Genomic DNA, 26203 nt, shown 5'->3' with positions numbered 1-26203 from the left:
CAAACTCCTGAGCTTAAGCGATCCACCTGCCTCTGCCTCCCAAAGTGCTGGGATTACAGTCATAAACCACCATGCCTGGACTAAAACAAAGAATCTTAACATTCAGTTTGCTTTGGGATGGATGAAGCTGGCAATTTGTCATGATGTCTGCATTATTTTCATAAAAACTCCTCCCCTTACAGAGTAAGGAGGATTCTTTGTTTTTATAAAGTGTCATCTCACCTTGGTTAGGGATTAGTTATTGTAATGGAATCCTCCCTAACTATTAAAAGGTCATTCAATTAGTTAAATCTTGATACACGTTGCAATATGAATGAGCCCTGAAAACACGCTAAGTGAAATAAGCCAGACACAAAAGGACAAATACTGTAAGGTTTCACTTACATGAAGGATATAGAGCAGGCACATTCAGAGAGACAGAAAGTAGACTGGAGGTTGCCAGGGCTGGGGAGAGGGGAATGCAGAGTTAGTGTTTAACAGTTTCCGTGCTGGGATGATGAAAACGTTCTGGAAATAGACAGTAGCCACAGTTGGGTAATGTTGTGAGTATACTAAATGCCACTGAATTAGACACTTTAAAATGGTTACAGTAAGTTTTAAGTGTGTCTTCCCACAATGAAAAGCATTTATAAAGTTCATTATAATTAAAAACTCACTTTTTTATGAAGGCCAGCCAACAGACAATGTATTTTATTTATTTATTTTTTTGAGACAGTCTCACTCTGTCATCCAGGCTAGAGCGCAGTTACTCAATCTCAGTTCCCTGCAACCTCTGCCTCCTGGGTTCAAGTGATTCTCCTGCCTTAGCCTCCCGAGTAGCTGGGAGTTCAGGTGCCTACCACCATGCCTGGCTAATTTTTATGTTTTTAATAGAGACAGGGGGGTTTCACCATGTTGACCAGGCTGGTCTCAAACTCCTGATCTCAGGTGATTCAGCTGCCTTGACTTCCCAAAGTGTTGGGATTACAGGGATGAGCCACTGTCCTCGGCCACTACAATATATTTGAGATATTACAGCAAACATTATAAGAATTTTCTGGTAAGGTGTGGTGGCTCATACCTATAATTCCAACACTTTGGGAGGCTGAGGCAGGTAGATCACGAGGTCAGGAGATGAAGACCATCCTGGCTAACACAGTGAAATGCTGTCTCTACTAAAAATACAAACAATCAGCTGGGCGTGGTGGCGGGCACCTGTAATCCCAGCTACTTGGGAGGCTGAGGCAGAAGAATTGCTTGAACTCAGGAGGTGGAAGTCGTGGTGAGCCGAGATTGGGCAACTGCAGTCGAGCCTGGGTGACAGAGAGAGAGACTCTGTCTCAAAAAAAAAAAAAAAAAAAAAGCCCTTGCTATTTAGGCCCAAGGGTAAGGATTTCAGTTATGCTCTGGGTCATAATTCACAAGTAAATTATGGTGACCAAGGAGGACCAAGGTGAGTCCTCACCTTTCCTAATGACCCTACATTCATTAGTATATTAAGGAGTTCTTTCCTCTGGCTCCTTGGTACTGTCACATCCATCTCCTCCTACCCATTCCATTTGCTTCGGGCTGAGAAACCAAATAATTAAGCTCATTTTAAACATACAGGGTAAACAGGCTGTTAGTGAGAGCTCGGGGCCTTGGGAAAGACACAGGACTCACTGTTGGGTATCTGAAATATCTGTTTTGGCTGCTCAAAGGACTTACTTATTTCCTGGTTGCATTTTTGAGGGCTGAGCCTGGTGGAGATGCCACCGCTAGTCATCAGTAGACTTATGCTTCTTGAATTAGACTCATTTAGAGAGGATGAAGCTGAGGTCAGAATGGTTATTTGTCCATAGACATACAGCTGACTGTCAGCATGGGTCTGAAGCCCAGACCTGTATGTTCTGTCCATTAAATTAACTCCAATTTGACTCAGCTCACATCAAAATTCTGAAAAAAAATTATTTATTCCACCGTTGCAGCCCTATATTATAGTGGAAATGAATTCCAACTACATGAAGACATGTCAGGTGAATTAAAAATGGCAACAAAGTATCTTTTTTATTTGTAAAGTTGAAGTAATTTTCTGAAATAATACCTTAACATTGATTAGCAAGCATAACAGCATAACACTTTAGAACCTACCAGAAATTACTGGCCTTGTCCAACTATTATACGAATAGTTATACTAGCTCTCCTCTGAATGCTTCCTATACACTTAGCACTGTACTAAACATTTTACATGAATGGTCTAATTTTTACAACAATCCGATTACTCCCATGTTACAGATGAAGACACTGACAAGTGGCAAAGTTCAGTAACTTGTCCACATCAAACAGGGAGATGGCTGGGCCAGGATCTGGGTTCAGTTCTTGGAGATGTTCAAGTCTGTGTTTTCTGTCATTTGGTGACATTCCAAGGTGATCAGGAGCTGCCTTTAACAGTTCGTTGTTTGCTTTATTAAGAAAAAAAATTCCTTTTAAGATACTGGATCTCAAGATTGATTGTCTATTGGAAGCTTCAGAACTTTAAGGAAAACTGACCCTGGCCACAGAGACTGGGATTTCACTAGCCCAGGACGTAGCTGAGGTGGAGGGAATTGTAAAAGCTCCCCAGGTGACTCTCATGTGCAACCTCTGCTTTAGAAAGACCCCTCGTTTTCAGCTGTTGCTGCTAACCAGATTTCTTAGGCAGTAACCTTTAACTGCTTGAAGAGCAGCCCCTCTAACGCTGTGTATGTGGGCTTCCTATCCTTGGTATTAATAGAGCTGATGACCAGTTAATTGTGTAGTTCTCACAAAAGACATTGTCATATTTTGTTTATTCCTCCTTTTGAAGTAAGAATGTTCTTCTAGTGGATTTTTTTTTTTTTTTTGAGACGGAGTCTCGCTCTGTCACCCAGGATGGAGGGCTCTGGTGTGATCTCGGCTCACTGCAATCTCCGCCTCCTGGGTTCATGTGATTCTCCTGCCTCAGCCTCCTGAGTAGCTGGGATTACAGGTGTGTGCCACCACACCTGGCTAATTTTTGTATTTTTAGTAGAGATGGGGTTTCACTGTGTTGGCCAGGCTGGTCTTGAACTCCTGACCTTGTGATCAGCCCGCCTCGGCCTCCCAAAGTGCTGGGATTACAGGTGTGAGCCACTGCACCCTGCCCTTCTAGTGGCTTTTCTTACCAAAAGTAGTCCTTGAACATTCTAGATAAATTTGAACATAGGTTAATTTATGTATTTTATCAGAAGCCTTCTTTTCCCCATCCTTTTTCAAATAGGACCTGAAACTTCACGGCCAGGTCCTACTTCAGGACAGGAGGTGGCAAAATCAGGTCCCAGACTATGAACTGATCTGTTAATTATCATATACAGATGAGTCTAGAAAGACACTCTGGTCTTGCAGGTGAGTGGGTACCAATTTCTCACCCTCAGAAGGCTACATATATTTCTGCCAGGGAAAAAAAGGGTGATGTCACAGATTGCTTTAGACTCATCTCAAGACATAACTAAGGAAGTGACCCTAATAGTTCCCCTAGCATAGACTACCCCTCTGTGTCAAGGCTCTGGTGTTTTTTTTTTTTTTTTTTTTTTTTTGAGACGGAGTTTCGCTCTTGTTACCCAGGCTGGAGTGCAATGGCGAGATCTTGGCTCGGCTCACAGCAACCTCTGCCTCCTGGGTTCAGGCAATTCTCCTGCCTCAGCCTCCTGAGTAGCTGGGATTAAAGGCATGTACCACCATGCCCAGCTAATTTTTTGTATTTTTAGTAGAGACAGGGTTTCACCATGTTGACCGGGATGGTCTCGATTTCTTGACCTCGTGATCCACCCGCCTCAGCCTCCCAAAGTGCTGGAATTACAGGCTTGAGCCACTGCGCCTGGCCCAAGGCTCTGGTTTTGTCTGAACCATGGGGCAGCTGGTCATAGATAAAGTGGCCAGCTCTTCCCTTCACAACTGCCAAGGCTCAAGTTCACCCTGGTCAGTGGCTGAGAGGTAGACAACTGGGCAATCAAGTATGTTTCCAGAAAATTTCATTAACAAGTATGTTTGAGGACCCACCTTAACTGGCATGTAGGAGGCACTCAATAAAATACTTCAGGTTTTTGGAGACGGAGTTTCTTTCTTGTTACCCAGGCTGGAGTGCAATGGTGCGATCTCGGCTCACCACAACCTCCGCCTCCTGGGTTCAGGCAATTCTCCTGCCTCAGCCTCCTGAGTAGCTGGGATTACAGGCATGCGCCACCATGCCCAGCTAATTTTTTTGTATTTTTAGTAGAGACGGGGTTTCACCATGTTGACCAGGATGGTCTTGATCTCTTGATCTTGTGATCTCCCTGCCTCGGCCTCACAAAGTGCTGGGATTACAGGCGTGAGCCACCGCCTGGCCCAATACTTCAGTTTTTTTTCCAGTTGTCTCCGAATGAAACAGCTGGGAGGCATGACTAGGGTGCATCCCCTTACTGCCAATATTTAGCTGCAGGATCTAGGGTGTGAGCAGCTGTCAGCTGTTGAGTTTTTACGCTAATAAACACTCGGTGCTAATCACTTCATGGGCATAAACCATTTGATCCTCATACCATCCTAAAAGGAATGCAACATCTCCCCAATTTTAAGAAGAAGAAACTGCAGGTTACAGAAGTAACTGTTCAAGATCAAAGGTGGGTCAGGTGTGATGACTTACGCCTGTAATCCCAGCGCTTCAGAAGGCCGAGGTGGGAGGATCAATTAAGATCAGGAGTTTGAGACCAGCCTGGCCAACATGGTAAAACCCCATCTCTACTAAAAAATACAAAAAATTAGCTGGACATGGTGGCGGGCATCTGCAATCCCAGCTACTCAGGTAGGCTGAGGCAGGAAAACCTCCTGAATCCAGGAGGTAGAGGTTGCAGTGAGCTGAGATCATGCCATTGCACACTCCAGCCTGGGTGACAGAACAAGACTCCATCACACAAACACACACACACACACACACACACACAAAAGGTCAAAGGGAGTAAGTGACAACCAGGGTTTGCTTCCATTTGGAGAAATCACTGGCATCTCAGGATCTCCATTTTCTTTTCTTTTTTTTTTTTTTTAAAGACAGTGTTTTACCATGTTGGTCAGGCTAGTCTTGAACTCCTGACCTTGTGATCCGCCCGCCTCGGCCTCCCAAAGTGCTGGGATTACAGGTGTGAGCCACTTCGCCCAGCCGTGGATCTCCATTTTCTTGTGTATAAAAATCACAGCAAATACTAGAAAATTTACTCAGCAAATATTTATAAATGGCCTATTAAGTGTCAGACATAGTACTGAATGTGAGGAATATAAAACATTTAAACTTTAAAATATCAAACATAAATCAAATCCTTCTTACTCTTTCAGAATTTATAGTCAGGTTTGACTATTTCCAGGTCTAAAATTGGATGTGATTCTAGTACATCGAAAATCCCATGCCATTGGAAGCAATCTAAGTGTGCACTGACGGATGAACGGATAAAGAAAATGCAGTCTATACATACAATAAAATATTACTCAGCCTTAAGAGGGAGAAAATGGACACCTGCCATCACATGGATGAACCCTGAAGATAATATGCTAAGTGAAGTAAGCTAATCACAACAAGACAGATATTATTATTCCACTTATATGGGGATACCTTAGGTAGTCAAATTCCTAGTGACAGAAAGTAGAAAGGTGGTTCCCAAGGCTGGGGTGGAGGTGGGGGAAACGGGGAGTTATCGTTTATTGGGTGCGGAATTTCAGTCTGGAGGATGGAAAAGTTCTGGAGATGGACGGTGGGGACGATTGCACAACACTGTGAATGTACTTGGTACCACTGAACTGGGCACTTACATTTTTTTTTTTGGGGGGGGATGGAGTTTTGCTCTTATCACCCAGGCTGGAGTGCAGTGGCACAATCTCGGCTCACTGCAACTTCCACCTCCCGAGTTCAAGCAATTCTCCTGCCTCAGCCTCCAGAGTAGCTGGGATTACAGGCATACGCCACCACGCCTGGCTAGCTTTTTGTATTCTTAGTAGAGACGGGGTTTCACCATGTTGGCCAGGCTGGTCTTGACCTCCTGACCTCAGGTGATCCACCCACCTCGGCCTCCCAAAGTGCTGGAATTACAGGCATGAGACACCACACCCAGCCCAAATTGTTCATTCTGATGTATATGCTATCACAATTTAGAAAAAAGATTTTAAAAACTGCATGCAAGCTGCTATCTAGAACAACTGCCCTTCCCTTTAAGTGGCAAAACAATCGTAGCAAAGAGAGAAAAAATCAGAAACATACGTGATTGGAAAGCAGTTAAATACTGTTATGTAGGTTAAAAAGTCATAAGTTAATCCAAGCTGTCTCTCCGGTTCTACGTGTTACAGAGCAGGGCTGCTTGGACTCTGACACTAACTCTAGGCTTATCACATGACCCAGGTAACTCTTCTATGTGATCAGTTTCCCAAGGTGCAGGTAACCCTGCACTTTGGAAGAAATTACTGGGCATGGGAAACCTCTCCCAACTGAAATCTGGTGTGTTTAGAAGATAATTTTCTGAATTCTATAATTTTCTACCTACTCAGTATAATTGAATATCCAAGACGGCACACACTCAAAATGCAGCATGATTCTAACCCAACCCAACAGGACCTGTTTTAGCAAATCTTCAATAGAAATCTGCCTACAGGCAGTCTTTACAATATATGAGCAGTTCTTCAGCAGACCAGTAGTAATAGCTACTCAATCACCTGAGTTAACTGAAGTTTTTAAAGTGCCTTTTCATTAAAAGTCAAAATGTTGCCTTAAAAGCAAAGCCTAAGAGAATAAAAAGGAACTTCGCAGTTGCAGGCATTTCTGGAAGTGTTTGAGCTCACAAATGGACTGAATGCACCTAGTTACGCCCAAGAAAAGAACAGCTATCTGTGTATTCTACTGTCTGTGCTCTCCTTTAATACGATAACACTGAATCTATAAATACAGGTGGACATTATTTTACATCAGAAACTCACTGGTATGTTAAGTCTCCTTGGCAAACTAAGAGTTTCACATTCATAGCAAACGCTATAGTTTATACAAGAATATGGGACCAAATTATGCAAATCCTTTCAGTAAAAAACTTCCTACAACAATTTACAAGTATCATGCTAGTTTTCAGAAGTGTGAATCAACTCTCAAACTACTAAGAGCTTAAAATTATTTCAAACTGTATTTTTTCTTATAGGGTTGAAATAAAAAATGCATTAAGGATATTTGTGGCAGTTTTTATTAGTCTTACTTAACATTAATGGAAGACCATGTTTCTTTGGCAATTGGCGTAGGAGTCTTGAACCTTCTAGTCTGAGCAAAGGGGAGGGAGGAGTGGTGAAATGTATTTGTAACAAGTCATAATATTCCAAAGAATAGGTACAATAAGTTCTGCTATAATGTTTGTTTCTTCCCACGAGATTAATATGTTAGGAAACAACTTGAACCTGATTGTCATCTGAGTTTTGCTTTTGCTTGTGCAGGATTTCATCCATGAGGAACACTGGGTGGATGCACAGAGTTGCATCAAGTTACAGAGAGCAGAATAGGAACACAAGACACCCACATACCCCTGACAACACAGCAGCTACCTTGGTTTCTCCTGAGTGAATCTGAAACCTTGCCCATTCACATCAGTCTGCCAGCTCCGGGTCCCTGGCAGGTGACCCTCCCCCATGACATGCAGCCCTGCCCACAGCCTCCCCTCTCTAATTTTCTCTTTCCTCTCAGTCCATCTGACATTTTTCTTCTTTGTTCTCTGTTCTTTTTATCTTTGTCTCCCTCTCTTGCTTCCTTTTGTTCTCCGGGGTGGCCGGTGTGGGTACCCGGTGGCTTCTATAAACAACTTCAAATCTTTTTCAAGGTGGAGTACCATATTTACTATAGCATGTATGTATGTCTTAATCGTTTATTATGTATAAAACTATGGCACCATTTTTGTTAGTTTTTTTGTATATGTGTCATGGATAAAGTTTTTGAGTGTTGCTCTTGGTACTTCATTTTTCTCCCCATGTGATTTTGCTGAGTAATTTTTTTTTTTGAGACAGAGTCTTGCTCTGTCACCTAGGCTGGAGTGCAATTGTGCAATGTCAGCTCACTGCAACCTTCACCTCCCAGGTTCAAGCGATTCTCCTGGCACAGCCTCCTGAGTACCTGGGATTACATGCACGCATCACCACACCCAGCTAATTTTTGTATTTTTAGTAGAGATGGGGTTTCACCATTTTGGCCAAGCGGGTCTTGAACTCCTGACCTCAAGTGATCCACCTGCCTTGGCCTCCCAAAGTGCTGGGATTATAGGCATGAGCCACTGCATCTAGCCAAAGTGCATGATTTTTGAGAACACATATGTTATGCACCATAGAGTTCATGCACCACAAAATGACGTTTTGGTCATTGATGGACTGAAGATATGGTCCCATCATGATTATAATACTGCATTTTTACTGTACCTTTTTGATGCTTAGATACACAAACGCCCTAGTGTTTTAGTTGCCTAAAGTATTCAGTACAGGAAGATGCTGTACAGGTATGCAGCCTAGAAGCAATAGGCTATACCATATACCCTAGGTGTGTCGTAGGCTATACCATCTAGGTTTGTGTAAGTACACTCTATGATGCCCACACAATTGCAAAATCAACTGACATTTCTTAGAACATACTGCCGTCATTAAGTGATACGTGACTATATTACTGAAGAACTGATCATAGGCCCTTTGAAACGCATATAGCTCTTTCCCTCTATCGTCTGTACTCTCTTGGATCTTAGACATTTGATAGGGGAGTAAAAACAATCCCTGGTATAATATATTCTCAGATCGTGCATTCTCGCAACTGGGGCAGAATGGCCTACAAAGCCTGATTTGGGACCTCCAACATCCCAGTTTCCTTGGATTGACTCAACTATTCATCCCAGCTCCAAGTTTCAAGAAGTCAGTCAAAATTGTCTGGAATTCAAGGGTGACCTTGCCCTTATCTGAGATTTAGTGTGGCACTGAGGGATGTCACCACATCCATAATTATTATACCAGTAACTGATTACATTATCGCCACAAAATTCTTGGTAATTTGAAAATTGTACCACAAGTAAAGGTTAATGATGTCAATTTATTCTCTAAAAGTCCATCTCTGAAAAGATGTGAGCTGACCTCAGTTTCTTACAGAAAAGCATCCATAACAATGTTGGTTAATTTGGGGAGTGCAAGTCTTAAAAATACAGTAAAAAATTTTTGATAATTTGTTTCTTCATTGCCTATTTTTTCGTCCAGTGCCCACGTTCCCATTTTGGCTTCTTGGAATGGCTACGGAAATCAGTTTAAAAGAAGGGCAGGGGCTAGGTACCGTGGTTCACACTTGTAATCCCAACACTTTGGGAGGCCAAGGTGGGCTGTTTACTTTAAGTCAGGAGATCGAGACCATCCTGGCTAACACAGGATGCCCATCTCTACTAAACCAGTTCCCCATCTCTACAAAAAATAACAACAATTAGCTGGGCAGGGTGGCACACACCTGTAGTCTCAGCTACTTGGGAGGCTGAGGCAGGAGAATCGCTTGACCCCCAGGAGGTGGAGGGAGGTTGCAGTGAGCTGAGATCGTGCCACTGCACTCCAGCCTGGGCAACAGAGCAAAACTCCATTTCAAAAAAAAAAAAAAAGGGTAGGGCAGTACAAGGGAGGGCATTCAATTTTCTTACAAACTTTATCAGGGTGGCAATGAACCTGCAGCTTCCAAGCATCAGACTATTAAGTGTCTGAAGGTTTTCATCCATTATCCTTATTAATTCCCACCCACTCACAAGGCTTTCAGAATGCTACCAAGACAAGCACAATCCCTGCCTTTGAATTAGGCTAGACCCAGTAGGTATGTATGCATGCATGTATGTATGTATGTATGTATGTATTTATTTATTTGAGATGGAGCCTCAGTCTATTGTCCAGCCTAGAGTGCAGTGGCGAGATCTCTGATCACTGCAGCCTGTGTCTTCCAGGTTCCAGTGATTCTCCTGCCTCAGCCTCCCAGGTAGCTGGGATTACAGGCACGTGCCACCATGCCCAGCTAGTTTTTGTAAAGATCATTTACTAACCTCATTTTTTTTTTAGTAAAGATGAGGTTTCACCATGTTAGCCAGGCTAGTCTAGAACTCCTGACCTCAGGTGATCCACCTGCCTCAGCCTCCCAAAGTGCTGGGATTATATGCATGAGCCACTGTGCTCTCTCATGACATGTGCCATGCCTACTCCCTATTAGCCTTCTGCCATGATTAGAAGCTTCCTGAGACATCCTCAGAAGCAGATGCCACTATGCTTCCTATAAAGGCTGCAGAACAATCAGCCAAATAAATTTCTTCATAAATTACCCAGACTCAGGTATTTCTCTGTAGCAATGCAAGAACAGCCTAATATAGTTACTATGCTTAGCCTATCCTTAGCAATACACTACGTGTTCCAAATATTTAAAGCTGTAATTTTGAACCAGGGACAATTTTGCCTTCCAGGGGGCATCTGGCAATGTCTAGAGACATTTTTGGTAGTCATGAGCAGGGATGGTGGTAGTTCTATTGGCTTCTAATGGATAGAAGCCAGGTTTGTGTCTAAACATTCCTACAATGCACACAACTGTCCCCCATACCCAAGAACTATGCAGTCCAAAATGTCTACGGAACTGCTGATGCCTGCTCTAGAAAGGTTAAGAAGGCTGAACTTGGCTGGGCACAGTGGCTTATGCCTGTAATCCCAGCACTTTGGGAGGCCAAGGCGGGTGGATCACGAGGTCAAGAGATCGAGACCATCCTGGTCAACAAGGTGAAACCCCGTCTCTACTAAAAATACAAAAATTAGCTGGGCATGGTGGTGCGCACCTGTATTCCCAGCTACTCGGGAGGCTGAGGCAGGAGAATTGCTTGAACCCAGGAGGCGGAGGTTGCGGTGAGCTGAGATCGCGCCATTGCACTCCAGTCTGGGTAACAACAGTGAAACTCCGTCTCAAAAAAAAAAAAAAAAAAAATAAGAGGCTGAGGAAGGAGAATCGCTTGAGCCGGGACACAGAGGTTGCAGTGAGCTGAGATTGTGCCACTGCACTCCAGCCTGGGCAACAGAGCGAGACTCCAACTAAAAAAAAGAGGGCTGAACTTTGAATCTTTTGCTACAGTCAAAGCAACGGTATGCATTGAAAGCAGTGGGCTTCAGAAAGAGGCCACTAGCCAACTATGTGACCTGGGACCAGTCACTTAGTCTTCTGCACATTCAATATTCTCATGCTAAAATAGGAATTAAAAGAGTACCCACATGATGGGACAGTGAGTGAGCAAATAAATGCTTAACCTAGTGCTTGATACCTGGTAAGTACTCAAATATTAATTGCTGCTAATGCTATTTTTTAGTGTTTTTGTTTTATTGAGGTATCTATTTAGAAAATTTACAAATGATAGTAAACAGTATATTTATAGCTGCAGGAATCTATTGAGGTGACAGGGATGGTTACAAAACTTAAGATGTCACAAGACACTCATTGCCTGCCATGCTCACGAGAGAATCTGACCAATACAGGTATTTTAAATTATTTTCCTAAGTTTTGACTCACGATCTGGCCATGAAAATGTGGAGCAAATAACCCAAACTGACCTCAGTCACAAAGTACACATGAATTCTTGTGTTCAGCCAACAGCTACTTTTGCAGAGCAACTCTGCAAATTTCAATTCATTTTGCTTTCACCAAATGCTGCCCACCTTGCACTGTTTTCATTGGTCATTGTGATCCACCAGCAGGTGTTCAGATCACATTCAAAATGGGCAAACTCATTAGAAATGAAAGAGGTGAAAGATCTGTTCTCCCTGCCCTCCTTCCCAGATCGGATTGCAGAATGAAGATGTGAACACTCCAAATCACTCACTGTTGCTACCTTCTAAGCTTGTGCTCCTGCTGTTGAGGTGGTGAAAGATGAGAGTAAGGTACGGTGGGGAATGAGGGGTCATAATAACAAGAACAACAACAATAATACAGAGATGTGGAAATACATAGTCAAAGTGAGATTTTTGAGGGATTATGTACAATGATTAGATGTACTATTTAAGAAGTGACTCCTAAATAAGCAGAAAACTAACAGGTTTGTCTCTAAATTATCATAGATATTAAATGGTTTTAAGAAAGATCTCATTCACCCGTTACGATAAAATCCCTTGGAGGAAAAAAATAGACACATTCACATAAAAGTGATCAAATGGCTCGTAAAGAAAAAGGACATTAAATGATGCCAAGTGCTATAGTGTAAGTTCTTTATTAAATCCACCCACATAACAAGCCTTCATTAAAACAATCCCTGCCAACTCCTACACTCTAGCATGGAACATATTTTTCTCCCTCGGTATTTAAAAAAACTTTAGTTGAAGTGAACCTTGTAAAAAGTGTCTAATAAATGTTATTTAAACTGGAGAGAAAGTATGGAGAGAAGATATCTGTAAGTAAAAAGGCAGTAAAATCTGTGACAATTCCCTTCTTCTCAACAGGCACCGAACATGACTCCTTTAGTCCCGTGTCCCAGGCAGGTGTGGCGTGACCAGGGAATGCCTACGCATAACCATTCCATTATGGCCAAGGAAAAAGAGTAACAGACGCACGCTGCCCTGTCCATAGCAGACAATTTTGTCTCTCCAGCAGGATCAATTGGAAGACAAGCTTAATCAGAAGCTACCTCCACACTTGACAGTGTTGTCCTCAAGGGAGGGGTGCCCCCAGGACAAAAGCCAACTCAGATTCCATTTCATCCAAGTCATAGACATCTCACAGGGCTAAGAGCTAAGTGTCCAGGCAGAGCATGTGTTGAAATCACTGCACAAACTCCCCAGGCCTGCATCCTGGATTTCCTGCTTTCATTCTGCAAAAATTTTGGAGAAGGCTTACTTCCCAAGCATAAGACATTTCTTCAACTAATTTGATATCACCAGTACAAAGAGAAACCTCTTTTCTTGGCTATGACAGTGGGGAGAATAGCTTTCAATGTGCTTCAAGGCACTAAGTGTTTGAAAAACACCCTTCTCTCTTTTATCTACCCTGACACTGTCTGTACCATCACTCAATAAACAGAGAGTCCACACAGACTAAGGAACATGGAGCTGGGTTGGTGATCGCCATTCTAATCCTTGTTTAGCTACAGCATTTCAATAATGCTGAATGCTTCCAATAAAGATATGCTTACACTTCTGCTGTTTAAATTTTGAACATTAAGGCTAGAATACTTAGTTTTCTTTTCTTTTTTTTTTTTGAGACGGAGTTTCGCTCTTGTTACCCAGGCTGGAGTGCAGTGGCGCCATCTCAGCTCACTGCAACCTCTGCCTCCCGAGTTCAAGCCATTCTCCTGCCTCAGCCTCCCAAGTAATTGGGATTGCAGGCAAACATCACCATGCCCAGCTAATTTTTGCATTTTTAGTAAAGGCAGGGTTCCACTATGTTGGCCAGGCTGGCCTCAAACTCCTGACCTCAAGTCATCCACCCACCTTAGCCTCCTGAAGTGCTGGAATTACAGGTGTGAGCCACCGCACGTGGCCCAAATACTTAGTAGTTCTTTTTTTTTTTTTTTTAAACACAGTTTATGGATAAAGTCACATGAAAAGGATTTTAGCTCTCTAGCATATAACAGAAAAATGGCTTAATTTAGTATCAGAGCTCAAAGATACCATTTTGTAGAAATGTAACTTCTAGTTACACAACATTTTACAACATTATGAACTGTTTTAAAACTTTACTAAAAGGTTACAACAGGCTATGAACTATATCTGAGGCCAAATCTTATGAGGTTCTCAAAGGCTCTTTTATAGATCATTTAGAAAGATTAAAGAAACCCACCCTACCCATGACAGCCCCTGCTTAATCGAAGGTCCCATTAAACATGAAAGAGACCCTTATTTTCTGCTTTCCAACTATGGATTTCTGTCTCTCCACAAATTGTATCATTGGCAATTTAACTTTTAAAACTTGCTTTCATATTTATCATCTCATTTTATCTGTGAATGCTGTTAGGGGCGTATGTAAAATAGAAATAACAGCTCCATTGTTCCTTTGACTACAGTTCACAGTCGAGATCTTACCTCTTTCTTGAAAATGTCAAGTGCATAAAAGTAAATGACTAGGAGCAGAGTATAGAAGAACCACGGCTGGGAGGGCACAGGGGTGGAGAGAGAAGGGTCTGGGGAAGAACGACGAACAACAGGAATGAGAACCACCATGTTTTGGGGTTAGACGTTCAGAAAGCATCAGGAATTCATTTCTGAATTCTTAAATGGCAGGGGAAAGGAAAAAAATACCTGAATTATGTGAGGCTATTTTACTACAATGTCTCCACATGTAGGAAAGAAGGGCACATCATCCTCTTTACATGTGTAACCAACATCTGGGAATCCTGTTGCTCAACTGGGGTTAGGAGGATCTCTTCTCAGAAATAAGCTGCTCTGAAATTTGGGACTGTGTTGAAATGTCAAATCATCCGTCCCGTTCATGTGTTTTAACTCAGTGTATATATATCAATGATCTTAAAAAATGTTGCTGTTCACAAGTCCTAATAATGAAATCTAAACTTGAGTGGTGAAGATTATAGAGTTATATGGCATGCAGATAAAATGTACTGCTAATAGGGGTGATCAAGCTGAGAGGAGATTCAATAAAGCAGAGTGTTCAAAGTCAGAAATCACACTACTGTAGAAATCACAAGTGACTTCAATTAGACTAATTTCTTTTCCCCAAGAAACTATTTTTGCTTGGAAGGAACTAGCTAAGGCTGGGCGCTGTGGCTCACACTTGTAAGCCCACCATTTTGGGAGGCTGAGGCAAAGCGATCTCTTGAGGCCAGCAGTTTGAGACCAGCCTGGGCAATATATTGAGATCCTGTCTCTACAAAAATTTAAAAAAGAAAAAGAAAAAAAAAACCTTAGCACCTTGTGTTGGTGTGCACCTGTAATCCTAGACCCATGGGAGGCTGAGGCAGGAGGATTGCTTGAGCCCAGGAGGTCAAGGCTGCAGTGAGCCATAATCATGCCACTGCACTCCAGCCTGGGTGATGGAGTTAGACCTGAATTCAAAATAGATAATAAATAAAAGAGCCAACTAAAAAAAGTCTGTCTTTCAGGCTGTCAATGAACAGCCCTTAATTTAAAATTCTGCAAGTGAAAAATAGAGGACATTAGAAAAGTCATTTACAAAATTAGAAAAATACATTAGAAATAGATCAAGAAAACAGATTTTAAAGGAATTGATATTCTGTGTTTTAAAAGAATACCCATATGACAGTCTTACCCACCACAAGCCTGCAGTAACTCTACCCAACAGTAGAGTTACTGCAGGCTTGAAAAATAACTGTTTACTTTTCATTAAGAAAAGAACTAGATAAAAGCAGCCTAGCCTCTCTGATAAAGCAGTGATCTGGAGAAACAGGTGGTCTCATAGCCAAACTGGATGAAGAGGCTTCAACCAACTAATCCCTGAGAGGAAACAATTCCAAAGTTTTCTAGGAGGACAGGGTAAATGATGCAAAGCATTCTAGTGACTTCTGGAAGAGGGGAGCATCCAGTTCTTCCTGCCTGAGTCCCTCCCTCTTCATCTGGGACTCTTCCTCCCCAGCCACCCTTCTTTCCAATGCCCACCTCCTCCTGCCCCTCTCCTTCCCCTAATTTCCACCTCAGATTTCCAGTGGGTTCATTAGAAACAGTCCAACTTCATTCAAAATAATAATGTTGAAATCACTCACTTTTTTTTTCCTAATTAAATTTCTGCTGTAGTGAATTGCCTAATCTGATTTTTTTTTTTTTTAAAAGACAGTCTTGCTCTGTCACCCAGGCTAGAGTGCGGTGGCGTGATCTCAGCTCACTGCAACCTCCACCCCCGGTTTCAAACAATTCTCCTGCCTCAGTCTCCTGACTAGCACGCCACCACGCTTGGCTAATTTTTGTATTTTCAGTAAAGACAGGGTTTCACCATCTTGGCCAGGCTGGTCTTGAACTCCTGACCTCATGATCCACTCACCTCAGCCTCCCAAAGTGCTGGGATTACAGGCGTGAGCCACCATGCCTGACCTGTTTTCTTTCAATCATCTCTTACCTGTTTCTTCTCACCTAAGGTTTATCAACCAGCCTCAGGAAAAAATTAAAGTGTTTATGGAATACCAGTTCAGTAATTAAAGGTCTCTATCCATAAGGTGAGTTTTGATTAGGTAGAAAAGTTTCCAAGAAAAAAAGAAAAAAAAAAAAAAAGCATAGACCAAAGACAGCTTTAATAACCACGTTTCCTGAGAGGCTGTACAATTTCTGACTGTTTTATGGCTATTTCTTCTCAAGTACAAATGACATCATTGTTGAAATTTTTTGAAAACAGGCCTGCTTTATTCTACATTCGGTACCACATACCGTTTCAGTGGCCATCAATCGACTTTTCTGTTTTTACTGGGAAGGTACATCATGGTTATTTTTAGTAGACAGAGTCTGGTTCTATCATTGCTGATCACACATGGTCAGGCTTTAGAATTCTTTTTCTAAACCTATGAGAGTGTATTTGAAGGAGAGAATGTGCTCACTGTCAACATCCTACTGTTCTCTGAAACACTCTAGAGTCAATGTCTAGAACAGGAAACAGGTACCAACCAATGAAAGAATCTGGTGTATTACTAGGCAGCAAAGCAAGTGGAGCTTTGTAATACATAAATTCGCCCTTGAGATAGAAATATTTTTAACTATAATTGAGAGTGAGTTCACATCTGAGCTTCTCTGATAATTCTTGCTTTATCCTTTAAAAAAGGACCCAGGAATCAAAATCAAATAGCTGAATTTCCAGAGGATGTCGCCTGGCACATAAGCTGAGCTCAATTCTCATGAAATAATTTGTGCAAGTAATTTATAATTATAACAACTTACACAAACTAATTTATATAGGATTATTCTCTGTAAAAGTGAACAGAGGCTGGGCATGGTGGCTCACACTTGTGATCCTAGCACTCTGGGAGGCTGAGGCGGGTGGATCATGAGGTCAGGAGTTTGAGACCAGCCTGGCCAATATGGTAAAACCCTATCTCTACTAAAATACAAAAAAAACTAGCTGGGCATGGTGGCTCACGCCTGTAGTCCCAGCTACTTGGGAAGTTGAGGCAGGAGAATCGCTTGAACCCAGAAGGCAGAGGTTGCAGTGAGCCAAGATCTCACCGCTACACTCCAGCCAGGGCAACAGAGCGAGACTCCATCTCAAAATAAAAGAAAAAAGTGAACAGAAAGGAGACACTTGAGATAAGACAAAGCCCATGACTTTTCTCTTTCAATCCTTTCCCCAAACACCAACCAAACCAATACAGGGACAGCAGAGAGCAGTGGCTGTAAACTTGTCTGCACATTAAAATCACTTGTGCATCTTCAACAATTCTACCCCCACAAGCCACACCCAGGCCAATGAAATCACAGTTGCTGAGTGTGAGATTCAGTCTCAGTAGTTTTGGAAGCGCCCAGACACCAGTAGAGAGTGGTGATTAAGGTAAGGACAGCTGAGGGGTTCAGTCATACACCTGACACTCATGCTCCAGGAGACCTGAGCCCTCCTCCATCCTCATCTGCCCCACTGTGAGTCACTCTGAGATCGTGGGGATAGGATTTACTAACACATTATACTCGTATGAGCACAGTATCATCATTCTTGTTCCTCACTCATAACTAATTTGTTAATGCAAATATTAAGAGGATGTTAACACAGTGAGTTATGGCCTTAGGTTTTCTCTTAAGTTACTCTCTCTTTAAACATTCACATCCCTTCTGCCTCTTAGAAGGCATCCCCTACAACTGGCTTGGCTTTGCTGTTTCTTTTGCAAGCATATTTCTCCTGCCTGGCAAACATTAAAAGTGGAGTCTGCCTTACCTCGACGATGCTTTTTAAATCTTGCACATAAGTCCTTTCGGTCTCCAGGATTTCCTGAACAACTCTATCCACATAGAGGAGCTTGGGGCTGGTGGCCGAGTCTGCAGTCGTCTTGGGCGCCCCATTTGAGTCCACTCTCCATGGTGCCCTGGGCTGCCTTTCGCTGCCCTCATCCGTGTTCTGTTGCCCTGTGGCAGGGTCGTCCCTCTGCAGCTCGCTGCTGGAAAATGGCCTGGCCGGAATCAGCTCCAGTTTTATGGCCCCTGCTTCCTTATCCTGGTTAAACAAGCCCAAATGGCTATTTGAAACTAAGGTCATTCTGCTGCCGAAGGAACTGTGGCTGTCCCGGGAAGAGGCCGAGGACGACGTGGAACCGAAGCTGACGGGTCGGTCGCTGTCAGAGAGCTCCATGGTCTTCAGTTCTTGGGGGCAGGAATGCCTGGCTGTCGTCTTGGGATTGGGAACTTTAGTTACAGCTGATGGCACTTCAAGACGCAACTGGTGCCCATCTATATGCATTAAAGAAAACAAATAAAAAGGACAAGCTAAGCAATTCTATCAAGCAGAGAGCTGAAAGGAAGTAAAAACCTAGTTCAAATAAATATAGTCAATAACAAAAAGGTGGCCAGTTATAGAAGGGAATACAAAGGTACCCGTGGTGGAGTGAGATGCGAAATCAGTGTTTCCGAAGCATTATCTGGGTGCCTGTTACTTATGCAGAGTCTCGGGCTCTGATCTGGACCTGCTGAGCTTGAATCTGCACTTTAATAAGATCCCAGAATGACTTACAAGCATGAAAGTTTGAGAAACTCTACATCTGTTGTCTCAAAAGTGTGACCACCTGGAATGACTCATATGCAAATTAGTCTAGATTCACTAAATTAAGGGCTCAGCTGTCAGAGCACCAGGAATCTATCACATTAACAAGCACCACAAGTGCTTCTTATGAACTTAAAAGTGACCCTATGTGTTTCCTACGGATTTTTGAAAAACCTTGTTCTAGATTTTAAGTATTTCACCATAATTCCACAATATTTCAGCCTAGCATCCCGGAGCCACCACCATTTGATTTAAATGATGCTGGCAACCTTACATTTTACTTGCATACAGCATTAAAGAAAGTGTCACATAGATAATAATTTTCTAATACTGGGCAAGGAAAAGATACAGTCATACACAGCAGAATGATGTTTTAGTCAACAATAAACTTCAGGCCAGGTGCAGTGGCTCATGCTTGTAATCCTAGCACTTCGGGAGTCTGGGGTAGGCAGATCACTTGAAGCCAGAGTTCAAGACCAGCCTGGTCAACATGGTAAAACTCTGTCCCTACTAATACAAAACTTAGCTGGGTACAGTGGTGCACGTCTGTAATCCAAGCTACTAGGGAGGCTGAGGTACGAGAATTGCTTGCACCTGAGAGGTGGAGGTTGCAGTGAGCTAAGATCGTGCCACTAAACTCCAGCCTGGGTGACAGAGTGACACTCTATCTCAAAACAGAACAACAAGCTGCATATATGACAGCTGTGAGAGCAATCTGCCGTACCGTATGGCCTAGGTGTGTAAAGGTCTATGCCATATCGGTTTGTGAAAGATACTCTGTGATGTGCATACAATGACAAAGTTGCCCTATCACACATCTCAGAATGTCCCTCCATGCTTAAGTGATGCATGACTGTATGAAGACCTACACCCCACTGAAAACTTACCCTCTCACCACAGCACTTTTTCTAGATCACTTCTTAAAAACTGGCGTTTCATTTGTGGCATACATGAAGTTATACTATTAGAGAGTATGTCTGACTAACTGCAACACTCTACAAGTGCAGTTATAAAATCATATAATATGATGAATAGAGGAACTAAATGATGAGAACAATTATGATAAAATGGAGCTGTCTCGTTTAGAGGACGGCAAGAGGAAAAACTATCCGCAAAGTCAAAAGATCACTTAATACCCACAGCATTTAAATATCATGTTGGGCCCCAAAAGGACCCACATGAAAACTAAATATTCAGAAGCTATTTGGGTAAAACACTCAAAACGCCAATCTTTCTCATTTGTAAGGCAGGGGTCAACATCACCCCCCCCCGAGTGCCCCGCCACCAATAATGAGATTCCACATCTAAATATGTCACTAACAAAGACATCTGCTTCATTTTGCTAGGTTACCTTACCACAGAAACATGTTTACAGGTTTCATGAGAAAAACAGTAGAGGGAAGCTTATGTCTGGAAGGTTATAATGTGACAAACAGTAAAAAGAATACATAGTAACGATCATTTCTCAATAGTAACGTAAATTTGGTTTAATTCTATCATAAAGATCATTAGACACTTGGTACTAATATTTTTAGAATACAAAGAATCCATCAAGCCTGTTCTTCAACATACTTTTTCTAGATAATTTATATTTATGACAAATATTAGTACCAACTTATGGTGCAAATATTAAAGTTATGAAGATAAAATGAAGGAACTAATTCCGAGTCAAGAAGGAATGGTAAGACGTGTGGGAAATGAGCAGTTTATCTGCATAACCATGACCACATGCTAGAGTTTGCTGCAAATTTTTAAATCCAAGCAGCAGTCATGCATTTAGGTACGCTTACAGTAAGGATGCTTGCTCACGTTTGGGACTGGTGTTGAGAAAGTCATGGGCAGTCCAGAGTAGGAGCAGACACAACAGAGTTTTCTTTCCATTCGCAGCCACCATAACCATGACCATCAGGCTGATCTCACTGTAGGAAATGGGCACTCACTTGGGAAGTATCTAAGGATACTTTGAGATCCTGAGGGTCCAATGAGGCTAGGATATGGGATTAAACATAAGTTGGATGTACTCTATAACAGGGCTGTGGTACCACTGGTCCATGGCCTGTCAGGAACCAGGCAGCACAGCACGACGTGAACAGTGGGCAAGCTAGCATTATTGCCTCAGCTCAGCCTCCTGTCAGATCTGCAGCAGCAGATTCCCAAAGGAGTGTGAGCCCTACTGTGACCTATGCATGCCAGGGATCTAGGTTGCCCGTTCCTCATGAGAATCTAATTTCTGATGATCTGAGGTGGAACCATTTCATCCTGAAACCATCCCCACTCCCCACCGCCACCATCTCAATCCACCCTTTGAAAAACTGTCTTCCAGAAAATCAGTCCCTAGTGTCAAAAAAGTTGAAAGGCCAAGACATCTGGAAGGGTCTACCCCCCATAGATCTGGACACACTGTCTCCAGGGCAAATTCTGATTTTCTAACTGGACAAGAATCAATCTCTCCAGAACAGAAAACTGTCACACAGTTACAAAACTCTTGGCACTCACTACATTCATGATCGGGACTAGTGACAAATGGACACAACAGAGACATTATTTTCTTATCATCACTTCTTTTCTCTACTTACTTTTGCTCCAAGTTATATAACCAATATTGGGATAGAATGATTAAAGAGGAAACAAAATTGCTTTTAGAAAAGTCTACGTTGGGTTGCTAGAAATGACAGTGTCTTTAGAAATACTTTCAAAGGCTGGAAGTGATGGCTCATGCCTGTAATCCCAGCACTTTGGGAGGCTAAGGTGGGTGGATCACAAGGTCAAGAGTTCAAGACCAGCTTGGCCAATGGTGAAACCCTGTCTCTACTAAAAAAATATAAAAATTAGCTGGGTGAGGTGGCAGGCACCTGTAATTCCAGCTACTCAGGAGGCTGATGCAGGAAAATGGCTTGAATCTGGGGAGGTGGAAGTTGAAGTGAGCTGAGATCACACCGCTGCACTCCAGCCTGGGCAACAGAGTGAGACTTTGTCTCAAAAAAAAAAAAAAAAAAAATTCCAAAGGTAGGAAAGAGTGGGACATAAAACTCAGATCAATAGGGAACCCCTTCATGAATAGATCTTAAATAGCAACATGGATTGGGCACTGCCGCAGGGAAGGCTTCATATGTTCCAGTGCCAGTCCACATACAGTTGGCTGCCAACCAGACACTTTCTAAAATAGACAGTTTCAGAATTTGGTGTCCACAGTATCTAGCCAAGCTTACCATCCCAAACTAAAGATCTCCCAAAATTACCAACGACAGGAGTGAAACATTTAAAGTCAGGTCATATAATGGCATGTAATATGAGACCACACTTGCTAATGGATAACGTTTTTTACGTTGAATCATTGCCTAGAAGATAATTATAGTTTCCTCACGTAAGAAAATATACCTCATAAAAACCGTCTAGTCTTGTTCTCACTTTCCTCAAAATAATTTTAAGATTTCCACCCTGTCTGGCCTATTCTAATACAACTCACCAATTATTAATATTTATCTCTAGAGCATTGTTACTCCATATAGTAGCCAGGGCCACATGTGGCTACTGAGAACTTGAAACGCAGTCAGGCTGGGTGTGGTGGCTCATGCCTATAATCCCAGCACTTGGGGAGGCTGAGGCAGGTGGATCACTTGAGCTCAGGAGTTTGAGACTGGCCTGGGCAACCTAGTAAAACCCCATCTTAAATACAAAAAAATACAAAAATCTAGCTAGGTGTGGTGGCATGTGCCTCCAGTCCCAGCTACTTGGAGTCAAGGCTGCAGTAAGCCTTGATCGTGCCACTGCACTCCAGCCTGGGTGGCCAAGTGGGACTCTGACTCAAACAGAATAAACATAGTCAGTCTGAACTGAGATGTTAGATGTACACCGGATTTCAGTGACTTAGTATGAAACTAGATACATGAAATAAAATACCTCGTTAATAATTTTTATATAGTGTACTGAAATAATATTTGGGAGTAGGTTAAATAAAATATCTCATTGAAATTATTTTCACTGGTTTCATTTTACTTTTTTTAGTTTAAATTTATTTTTATTTTTGAGACAGGGTCTCACTCTGTCACCCAGGCTGGAGTGCGGTGGCGCAATCATGGCTCACTCCTGGGTTCAAGCCATCCTCCCACCTCAGCCTCCTTAGTGGCTGGGACCATGCCACAACACCAGGCTAATTTTATTTTTAATTTTTGTAGAGATGAAGTCTTGCTATGTTGCCTAGGCTGGCCTTGAATTCTTGGGCTTAAGTGATCCTTCCATCTTGGCCTCCCAAAGTGCTGAGATTATAGGCATGAGTCACTGCCCCTGGCCTCATTTTACTTTTTAAAATGTGGCTACTAGAAAATCAAAAATTACATAAGTGGTTCACATATATTTTAGTCAGACAATGCTGATCAAGAAATCTTCCAGATAATTACATTATTCCTGAAGATTTAAATTTACATCCTTATTCTTTGTTCAAAAATAGTGAATGGAGAGATATATACAACTCAAAGTTTGCATTTTTGTTTTTTACACCACTTATTAATGCACAATATTGTTTAAAATTAGCAAAAACACAGTTGGGAGGCCATCGCCGTGTAGCAGATATTGGGCTAACTGATTTTCCATAACAAGTGGAAACATCCAGATTAAAAACTAGAGAGCAAGAAAGCTTTTTCCTTTGCCTTGGGTGAAAGATGTTAGCAGGCTGTATTAACATTTGGGTAATTTGCTGCTTTTCTTCTCAAAACTTCTGTCTATTTCAAAATCCCAAACACACGGCTAACAGTGTAAGACTTTCTAAGAACTTCCGGACAAATCTTGCTAATGGCCTATATCAGGTATATCTTTTGACCCTAAAATAAGCTGGTTCCACCCACTCTGAGGATTCTGATCAATCTCACCCTTGGCAAACCTGGAGGTGGTGGGGGCGGAAGTACCCATAGAGAACATTAGAAACTTACTGAGTCTCACAATGAGGAGCACTGGTTAGCCTAGAAGCCATCAAAATAAAATATTCTTTTTTTTTTTTGTGCCATCCTCCATAAAAGGAAAAGATGCCTAGACAGCTTCTACGGAGCTAGGCTTTCGTACATTTTCCTTCATGACAAATTCCTCTAATTTTTTCTAGGTAAAAAAACGAATTCCTTAGCTTTTCTTTTTTTTTGCTCTTCCAACTTCCGTTATTTTAATTGCTCTCTTTTGGAATATCATGCCAGAATCAAAAGCAATGCTTCTTGGCTCTGGTTTTTTAGGCTGATTTAGGTTTCATGCAGAACATTCTATGGCTTCCGGTGACCATATTTACATGGAGAAGGGGGACATTTGATGGGTCCCACAGCCTACAACTCCCAAGGAGACACTTAGGAGGCAAGACAGAAATTCTACTTACAGCAGGGACTGGGGGGTGATCAGGGTTTCCAAATTCTGCTCATTGCTATTCTAGACATCTACCTAGTCTGAGTTCCTTGGCAAGACAATCATGGAAATCCAGAGAATGTGTTGTGCTCAATACCAATGAGTAGCTGAAATTATGTGGTTCTTTATTACACCTCCTGTGAATTACTCAAAGAAGGAAGGCCGCAGAAGGACTAAAGTATAAGGAAATAGTTACTCTATCAGCTAGTGACGTTCATTTAATATATAGCGCAGTTTTGCCAGAGCCTCAATGTCGTAAACAAGTGACTTAACGCTTTAAAAAATGTTTGAGTCAAAGTTAAAAAATATACATATTTATATATTTCAGAGATGACACTAGGTATTTGAGGAGCATCCTTTTACCCTCTACAACACAATATGGATTTTTACTTCGTAGTTTTCTAAAATACCAACTTGATTCCTGTTTAATGGTAGGGCCAGGACTAGAAATTCCACATTTTCTCTAGTGTTCAGCATGTTCAATTCGGGGAACATAATTTTATTTGTAATTATTTGGTGATAAAGGAACCAAGGAGTTAAAAAAAAAATCTTGTTACCATGTTAATTTCTTCGTTTTTAACCATGGTACTATGATTACAGAAGATGTCAATGTTAGGGGAAGCTGGATGAAGGACATATAGGAACTCTGCACTATTTCTGCAAGATTTTTTTACATTAAAAATTTTTTCAAAATAAATAGCTCAAAATGTTTTAAATTTTAAAAATGTATTTTACTGTGGTATGATTAAGTATAAAAAGTTTTACCTATTTAATGTATAAAATTTGATGAATTTGGAGATAAATATACATGTTAACTATCACCACGATCTATGCCACGAACATAGCCATCACCTCCAAAAGTTTTCTTATGCCCCTTTATTATTATTAAATATTTCATAATAGCACCACTTAAGATCTACCACCTCAGCAGAATTTTAAGTATGCAATATAGTATTGTTATCTACAGGCACTATGCTGTGCAGTAGATCTCTTGGACTTACTCATCTTGCATAGCTGAAAATCTGTCTCCTTTCACAATTACCTCCCTGTTTCTCCCTCTCCCTAGTTCCTGGCAACCACCATTCTAGTCTTTTCTTCTATGAGTTTGATTCTTTTGGATTCTTCATAAGAGTGGTGTCACGTAGTATTTACCCTTCTATGTCTAGCCGATTTCATTTAGCACAACAGCCTCCAGGTTCATCCATGCTGTCCTAAGTGGCAGGATTTCCTTCTTTTTTATGGTCAGACAATTTTCTCATTATGTGTATGTGCCACATGTTCTTACATCACAGGCAAAAAGAATAAAAATGAATCCTCTCTTATACCATACACAAAAATAAACTCAAAAAACAATAAGACCTAAAAATAAGGCTAGAAACCATAAAACCTCTAGAAAATAAAAAAACGAAAGGGAGAAGAGCTTCATAACATTGGTCTTGAAAATGATTTTTTGGATATGACACCAAAACACAGGCAACAATCGCAAAAAGCAAAAACAGACAAGTGAGACTACATCAAACTAGAAAGCGTCTGCACAGTAAAGGAAATAATCAACAGAGCAAGGAGACAACCTACAGAATGGGAGAAAAGATTTGAAAACTATGCAACCAACAAGGCATTAAAGCACATATTTGTACAGGAAGATCAAAAATGGGAAAATATATTTTATAAAAATAGTCTCATTCAAACAGGAGGTGAGGGGTTGAATGAAGAAGAAAGATTCCTTCAAGCTATAAAGTCAAATACTAAATACTCAGATCATTTACTGATTTTTTTTATATTAATTGCTATGGTATGAATGTCTGTGTCCTACCAAATTCATACGTTGAAACTTAGTCACCAAGGTGATGGTATTAGGAGGTGGGGCTGTTGGGAGATGATTAGGGCATGAGGGCTCCACCCTCATGAATGGGATTAGTACCCTTTTAAAAGAGGCCAGAGGGAGCTTGTTTGCCCCTTTTGCCACATGAGGATGCACAGGAGGCACCATCTAGGAGGAACAAGCCCTCACCAGACACGCAAAATGTTGGTGCCTTGATCTTGGACTTTCCACTCTCTAGAGCTGTAAGCAATCAATTTCTGTTCTTTGTAAGTTAGTTACCCAGTTTAAGGCATTTTGTTACAGCAGCATAAATGGACTAAGACACTAGACAGGAAACTAAGAGGTAT

At 41.7% G+C, this 26203-nt stretch overlaps 1 protein-coding gene across 9 annotated transcripts in view; it reads right to left on the bottom strand.

The window, feature by feature from the left end:
- PLEKHG1 (pleckstrin homology and RhoGEF domain containing G1) overlaps positions 1–26203 on the bottom strand; it is a 249418-nt gene that overhangs the window by 96237 nt on the left and 126978 nt on the right. For all 9 annotated transcript variants that reach the window (XR_013534630.1, XR_013534632.1, XR_013534629.1 and 6 more), the window contains one exon: positions 17837–18345. Coding sequence is in view for 5 of the 9 variants with exons in the window: in XM_035296965.3 (XP_035152856.3) it covers positions 17837–18345 (509 nt within the window). In the remaining 4 variants the exon portion in view is untranslated. The remainder of the gene's footprint in view (positions 1–17836; positions 18346–26203) is intronic.

The sequence above is a fragment of the Callithrix jacchus genome, chromosome 4, assembly GCF_049354715.1.
Source record: "Callithrix jacchus isolate 240 chromosome 4, calJac240_pri, whole genome shotgun sequence".
In the NCBI taxonomy this organism is placed as follows: domain Eukaryota; kingdom Metazoa; phylum Chordata; class Mammalia; order Primates; family Cebidae; genus Callithrix; species Callithrix jacchus.
This window is presented reverse-complemented; position numbering and strand designations above follow the sequence as displayed.